This window comes from Penaeus chinensis, chromosome 19 (assembly GCF_019202785.1).
Source record: "Penaeus chinensis breed Huanghai No. 1 chromosome 19, ASM1920278v2, whole genome shotgun sequence".
Classification (NCBI taxonomy): Eukaryota; Metazoa; Arthropoda; class Malacostraca; order Decapoda; family Penaeidae; genus Penaeus; species Penaeus chinensis.
Window position 1 is genome coordinate 30,883,005 of NC_061837.1, and position 7,500 is coordinate 30,890,504.

A 7,500-nucleotide genomic window follows, 5' to 3' on the forward strand; every position below is an offset into this window, starting at 1 on the left:
ATACATATGTATAATGATACATATATACATTCACATATATATATACATGAAAATGAAAACAGCCACAGTAAGAAAAAAAATGAATCGTGACGTTCCGAACTCTTCACGAATTCCTCATTAAACGAATAATAAACCGAAATGGATGGTGGTAGAGAGACAGAACGAACAAGAGCTGAATCAGGTCTCAGGAGGGTCAAGGTCGAAGATTCTGGGGAAGGCTGGTAGGTATGGTCATCCAAGCCCCATTGACCAGCACTCAAATTAAAATTAGGCATTTTGATTAATTAAAAGATATTCTAACATTTTTCTTTCATACGAATTTGCTGATCTATGATTTGATTAAGCGCTTTTCCAGTTAAGTTGGTGATCTTCATCACGTAAATGAACGAAACACGCATTTGAATCTCTGGCATACCTAACATCACGTATATTTTCATTTCTTACTGTGCCTGTTTTCCTTTTCATCTTTGTGCACACCTTACTGTGTTTGTGTTAATATATATATATATATATATATATATATATGTATATATATGTATATATTAACCGTTATAATTTCTCTTTCGTAAGTCCTGTCCATACAAGCGGGCAACTGTAAAGGTGACGTCACAGGCGAGAAAACAACGAGGAAAGTACTGCTTTACCGAGTAGTTTGCCATCCCGTGACATCATCTCTATTCGTGCCTGCCGATTATGTCTGCCTGTGTAGACTGGCCTTTACGCATCACCATCGAACCCTCAACACATTTATCACGGATACGTTGTAGATAAAGACAAATGAAAAGTTTTATAATTTTTCTCCATACAGATTTGGAGAATCTTTAATAGTGTCAAACGTCAAAATGGGGGATGCGTAACGGCCATACTATCAAATAAGAAAGTGGGCGGTTGTGCGACACACGCACCTGGAATGTAGGTGTTATATTAAGAGCTTAAGTGAGACAAAGTCAAAGTCAAAACATTTTTTTCCATTAATTACATTCTTTTAGAAGATTATTAAAGGTAAAGTCCACTATATAAGTCGTTGTAAATCAAGCTCATCAAAAAAAAAAATACATAACTAAGAGAAACCCGTTAACTAATAGTGAATGAGGATAAATTACCAATATTTTTTTTTACTGCAAATGGTGAGCACACTTGTGGGAAATTATTCTCCTGTCTCAAACTAGTAACCTAACCAAGATTATGCTCACGCTCTCGAAGAAGAAAAGTCTGAATCGGACAAACTCCACAGCCGCGGTGGTTTCTGTCATACAGAGGCCGCCGAACTATGCAAATGGTGCCACTTGATTGACATTTCTTCTCTATGATTCATAAGCTGTTTGCTGCAAGCACTGATACAACTTCGTTGATTAAATGCCACTCATGACAAACAACCTCATGCGCTGTTTACCAGCCGCTTTCACGTCATTGCGTCATTCCCGCTAATACCACTTCAATTCTTGCTTCCCTATATTTTACGTCTCCCTTTACTCTCCATACATCCTTCTCCACATATTCTATAAATAAACTTAGACACGTATTAAAAAAAAAATAATAATAATAACACACCACACACACACACCAGCTGATGTATAGTAATGCAGAGAACAAATAGTGAATCGGCAACATTAAACTACGTCACTCATACCTGGTGATGATGAGTAACTGTGTGACGTCAAATATCTTTGGAAATAAAACGGCGTCATAATTTCCTTGAGTATAAGGTGGCAAAAAAACTTTCACTTGTTACTTTTAACATTTAACTCATTGTACTTTAACAACCTTAACACAAAAGCTGATGACTGAACAAGACGTAGCAACAAACAGTGGCGTAACACAAATAAATTGTCCGCAAGGCACTGGGTGAGGCACATCGTTTGAACCCTTAACTCATAGTTTTACAGATGCCTACACTATTTATTCAAACATGTGTGAATGTATTACTGTATTACTGTATGTATACATGTGTGTGTGTGTGTGTGTGTGTGTGTGTGTGTGTGTGTGTGTGTGTGTGTGTGTGTGTGTGTGTGTGTGTGTGTATTTGTTTGTGTGTGCGTGTTTGTGTGCGTGTGCGTGTGTGTGATTGTGTGTGTGTGTGTCTGTATATAAGAGAACAAAAATGTGTGATTGTGAGCGTATTGTGAATTTCGGCAACTTCCGATACCCGCTTTTTTCTATGGCTGTAGTGGAAACGTGGTACCCAAATGAGTCATTGCCGGATACGTCCATTCTGGGAAATTCCTTCCGATCGAAATTTTCATAAATTATCGTTCACTCTCTGAAGCCCAAATTAAAGCATTTGTGACCTCGTATATTCCATATGCACCCTGTATAATGACGAATATTCAAACTTCATAGAACATTAACTTCATATACAAAATTAGCCCTAGAAAACTTAAATATAAGACCAAACATAAATCATGATCTTTGTTAAAACGAGCGATACCCACCGGAATTAGCGCTAACAGGTGGTATCGCAGTCACATGACACAAGTGGATGTTCGTATATATTGTGGAGCGGAGAAGCGGGCTCGTACTAAACCCTCCTTGGCCCCCGGGTTGTAACGTTCCACCTCCTACACTCCTCCCATCTGTGCTCATAGAAACGAGCACTCGCGACAGACGACATTTGGGGAAACCTTTGCCATAAATTGATTGAATTGGTGATAAGTGTTGCACATTTTGATCTCGAAACCTGATCTCCACAAAAATACTTGTTTCGTATGTGAAGGAAGTCTGTGCCAATGAAAAGGTAACGAACACCGCCGTCCTTTAACCGTCGCACCGCCCTCGCCGCCCCAGTGCACGCTCGCATACCTGTTGAGCAGCACCACGTTCCCGTATCCCACAAGTTCCTGCTAGGTTACTACGATAAACTGCCATTTAAAATCGTCAAAGGTTTGCTAACAAGATGGGATTCTTCAGCAAATTCGCCTTGTTCGTTCTGAACTTCATTGTGTTTGTAAGTATATACATATTCTTTTAAACTGCAGAAAATATAGACAACGGAATACCACTAGTTGTGTTATGACTGGAGCCCCTAAAAATTTAAACAAATTACAAAGCGAGTTTCAACTATACAAGATTTCGTGCATAATTAAGTCGTACTATTGCCCAGTTTACATCTTATTTTATTCCTTGGTATTTGCTGGCTAAGGCTCCCTAATTATATATAATTTGACAGTAGACTTGTAGTATGCCTTCACTCAGAAGCCCATACTAAGTATTTGCAATTCTGAAAAACAATATTAATTGTACTTAGATAAAAAAGGAATCCGTCGGTGTTTGTTACTTGAGACGCAGCTTCCAGAGACCAAGTCCAAAAATCAGGCTAATGCGAACCCAAAATTCCAAACCTAACCTTTTATTCCCTAAACACGGGCAAGCCCCCTATGCCCCCCTTTATTAGCACTTGATTCCAAATTGGAGAAAACACGACACACTAACTCGACCTGTGTGAGGGTGTTGCGGTCTCTGAGCGGTGATATGCAGCACCCATTTTCGTCATTTTGCGGTAAATAGGAGGCTGCTGCATCTGTATTTGTGCTGATCATTACTCTTTCTTGTGCTCTAGAAGATGGCAGTGTCCATTCCCCCCTATCTCTGTGCGTCACGCTCTGTAACATTAACATAATACTGCGCAATGAATGATGAACTAGCAAAATATGGCGCAACGTCCTGGCTTGGTCCTTATCGCTGGTTATCTCTAGTATCACTGCTTGTGCAACCGCGTTTTACGCCACCCAGTATGGCGTAGTTATCGCCGTAAATGTTTCTGAAATCGGAAGTACCATAAGATCTTGACCACAAAACTTAATAAACTTACTCGGCATAACATTGTAACGTTTTGAAATAAAAGTTCACGAACAGTACTTTACCTAGGTCTCCCTGAAACTGGATTACCGTAATACTTTGTAGTTTACTTGTAGAAAAAGGTTATGCGCCATTGACGCAAGCAAATACAAATATATACTGTGTATGTTTTTGAATGCATATTTAAGCAACAAGTACAAATAAATTTTACATTGCCAGGATATCTTCACTTTTATTATGCTGTGACGTGACTTCTTTTTATCAACAGGGAGTGGGCGTGGCCACAGTGGTACTCGCTTCAATCTTCATCTCTAAGAACGGTGAATATGGCAGCTTGCTTGCTAGCGGGACCTTCACTTTGCCGATTTGTATCCTGATCGCTGGACTCTGCATCCTCCTCCTGGGCTTCTTCGGTTGCTGCGGCGCCTTGAAAGAAAACGCCTGTATGCTTCAAACGGTGAGTGCTGCCATTTGCTCGAGTCGGTTACCATTTTATCAACTTGCCATTTAAGCTTGTATCCATCACACTGACCACAAACGATCGCGACAACATATGAATGTAATCATTGTTCTAATGGGCATTACGTTTCTAGTACGCGACGATCGTCCTGCTCCTGTTTATCGCCGAAGTGGTCCTGGCCATCCTTATCTTCGTCTACACCGATGAAGCTGAAGAAATCGTTACTAAGGGAATGGATAAGGTCTTCAACGAGTACGGGCAGCAGGATGAAGCTCTCACTAAATCCCTTGATTTGGCTCAACAAAAGGTAAATTTTAAACAGTTTACCTCGTTAATGTGCCATCACTTCGACCTTGCTCAGAACATTATCTGGCCTAGTTTAAAAAGACTGCTTTAATAAATGTTTACCTTTTTTACAGCTTCACTGTTGCGGAGTTGACGGATACAAGGATTGGCTTAACTATACCTTTGGAAACGGAACGGGTAATGTGGCCATGGGGTGTTGCATAGAACAAACTGAAAACTGCTACGCAGGAGTAGCATACGAACCGGAAGAAACAGCAAAACAAACCATCTACATTCAAGGGTGCTATCAAGCTGTCAAGGATGATCTGCAGAATGTTGTGGTTGCTTTGGGAGTTACCACTTTAATTCTTGGTCTCGTTCAAGTAAGTTTATATAACATGCGAGTTCTTTAACATGCATAGTTCTAAAATGTGTTAAACAACTAACTGAAATAACTTTGACCATAATTGCATACGTATCTTCCCACAGCTTGCAAGCATTAGTTGTGCTTGCGGTCTTGCCAAGAATTCCAGGGGATACGCGTAAGGAGAGGCGACGGCGTCAGGACAACCCATTCTTCATGCCTTCTGTTGCCACGCGACAGATATTCGTGTGGTGAATTTCCTATATCTGGTGAATTTCCTATATCTGGTGAATTTCCTATATCTGGTGAATTTCCTATATCTGGTGAATTTCCTATATCTATTTAATATATTTATCTACAAATCGATAATGGATGAATGATTCACCCTACCGAGATAATTTTTTTTTAATATTTTTAATTATATTATGCACCAGAGAACAGGAGCCTAAATGTCCAGTAATAGCCACTCCCAGTACCTAATTTCTTTGTCTGGAATTTGGACTGATAAGATTTCCTATTTAAGTAACTCCAGGAGATGGAATTCGGTGCTTGTATTTTCTCCTAATGATTTCTATTTTGTGCATTCCTCAATCGATTTGTGGGTTGCCGTGGATGGACGTTGATTCCAAAGTTGTGATTTAATAAAAGCTTCTAATACCTTTTTTGTATTGTATAATTATCCTCTTAATTCCACGCATATACAGCAGGCAAAGAAAGTACACAGGCTTTGAAATATGAGCGAAGTAAATATTGCATATTTAAAATTTAAAAAAATTGTAATTTAGGGTTTGCCGTGTCCTTTTTAGCTTTGAAAAAGCTTGAAATCTTATGTAGATGAGCACGAATGCGGTCCAGCTAAGGCTATAATGATTGAACATTTTCCATGTGAATAGACAGAACTATTTTAGTCTTACTAATTAAGCAATTCGACCCCAATGTTTTAACTACACAGTCGAGTTAGCCCACTTTCTTAAATCATCGCTATAAACCTCCATAAGAAAAGGTTATTACATAGCTATCTAACCTCCCCACCCCCTTGCTCCTTGTCGTGGGCGTGGCGGCTTGGGAGATGAACTGAAGCCAAGGTATGAGATCACCGCTACCTTGACCTCAGCCCTCCGTTCCATTTTGTCCACTTCTAATCGTTAATGAACTCGCTTTTACCCTTTTCGCCATAATACTTAACCATTCTGGAAATCCACAAACCTCTTTATTGAACCCCTAAGCTCCACTCTATCGTAGAATTTTGAAAATGTCGCTAATGACGTTTTGATGTTTGTTTGACGTGGCTGAAAATTTCAAATATATCACGGACTGGAAGTTGGAATTTTTAACCAATGAGAGAAAGGAAATCAATCTATTAAATTAAAAGAAATTACAAACGTAAGGTTCATCGATTCTCCGTGACCTACCAGGTTTCGCTATTTATAAAAAAAAAAAAAAAAAAAAAAAAAAAAAAAAAAACGGAAATTCGCAAAAACACAAACCACTACACGCCAATGTAGGTCCACTTTAAGCTGCCAAACCCTGAACATGATTAGTGCTGCTCATACTTTGGTAATCAGAAATTACAAATACATATGGCGAACACTTTTTAATCTAATGTAAATTCAAATGTTAAATCTAGGAATGATGGTGATAGCGGTAAGAAATGCATGCATATTTAATATATAGACCATGTGATACATTGATTAAATTTTGGGTACCTTAATATAAATATTTCCTATCAAACCTGTAAACAAGACACGTATAGGAATTAGCCTAATGCTTGTCCCGCCCCCGATCGAGAGATCTTCTATCCCCTTCTTCTATCCCCCCCCTTCTTCTATCCCCCCCTTCTTCTATCCCCCCCTTCTTCTATCCCCCCCCTTCTTCTATCCCCCCCTTCTTCTATCCCCCCTTCTTCTATCCCCCCTTCTTCATCCCATTGTTTTATTCACTTCTTCATCCCCTTCTTCTATCCACTTCTTCCCTTTCTATCCCACCTTCTTCTATCCCCTTCTCTATCCACTTCTTCATCCCATCGTTTTCTTCACTTCTTCATCCACTTCTTCTATCCACTTCTTCATCCACTTCTTCTATCCACTTCTTCATCCCCTTCTTCTATCCACTTCTTCATCCACTTCTTCTATCCACTTCTTCATCCACTTCTTCATCCACTTCTTCATCCACTTCTTCATCCACTTCTCCATCCACTTCTTCATCCCCTTCTTCTATCCATTTCTTCATCCCCTTCTTCTATCCACTTCTTCATCCCCTTCTTCTATCCACTTCTTCATCCCCTTCTATCCACTTCTTCATCCACTTCTTCTATCCACTTCTTCATCCACTTCTTCTATCCACTTCTTCTATCCACTTCTTCATCCACTTCTTCATCCCCTTCTTCTATCCACTTCTTCATCCCCTTCTATCCACTTCTTCATCCCCTTCTTCTATCCACTTCTTCATCCCCTTCTTCTATCCACTTCTTCATCCCCTTCTTCTATCCACTTCTTCATCCCCTTCTTCTATCCACTTCTTCATCCCCTTCTTCTATCCACTTCTTCATCCACTTCTTCATCCACTTCTTCTATCCACTTCTTCATCCCCTTCTTCT

The 7,500-nt window shown here is 39.6% G+C and overlaps 1 protein-coding gene across 3 annotated transcripts; it reads left to right on the forward strand.

Moving 5' to 3' along the window:
• Positions 1–2,511: 2,511 nt before the first annotated feature.
• LOC125035176 (tetraspanin-3-like) lies at positions 2,512–5,566 on the forward strand. Of its 3 annotated transcripts, none has more exons than XM_047627403.1 (6): positions 2,512–2,944; positions 4,064–4,252; positions 4,389–4,562; positions 4,675–4,923; positions 5,030–5,206; positions 5,243–5,566. In XM_047627403.1, exons 1-5 carry the CDS (start codon positions 2,894–2,896, stop codon positions 5,084–5,086), a joined length of 720 nt encoding a protein of 239 aa, XP_047483359.1. In that variant the 5' UTR covers positions 2,512–2,893; the 3' UTR covers positions 5,087–5,206; positions 5,243–5,566. The 3 variants fall into 3 exon arrangements, with proteins under 3 accessions (XP_047483359.1, XP_047483361.1, XP_047483360.1); XM_047627405.1 differs by having other exon boundaries at positions 5,030–5,155; positions 5,192–5,566; XM_047627404.1 differs by having other exon boundaries at positions 5,030–5,155; positions 5,210–5,566.
• The last annotated feature ends 1,934 nt before the right edge of the window (positions 5,567–7,500 follow it).

Coding starts and splice junctions, on each gene's coding strand:
- LOC125035176 (XM_047627403.1), top strand. CDS start 2,894: ATGGGATTCTTCAGCAAATTCGCCTTGTTCGTTCTGAACTTCATTGTG. Junction 2,945..4,063: donor TTCTGAACTTCATTGTGTTT/GTAAGTATATAC, acceptor TTTTATCAACAG/GGAGTGGGCGTGGCCACAGT. Junction 4,563..4,674: donor TTGATTTGGCTCAACAAAAG/GTAAATTTTAAA, acceptor CCTTTTTTACAG/CTTCACTGTTGCGGAGTTGA.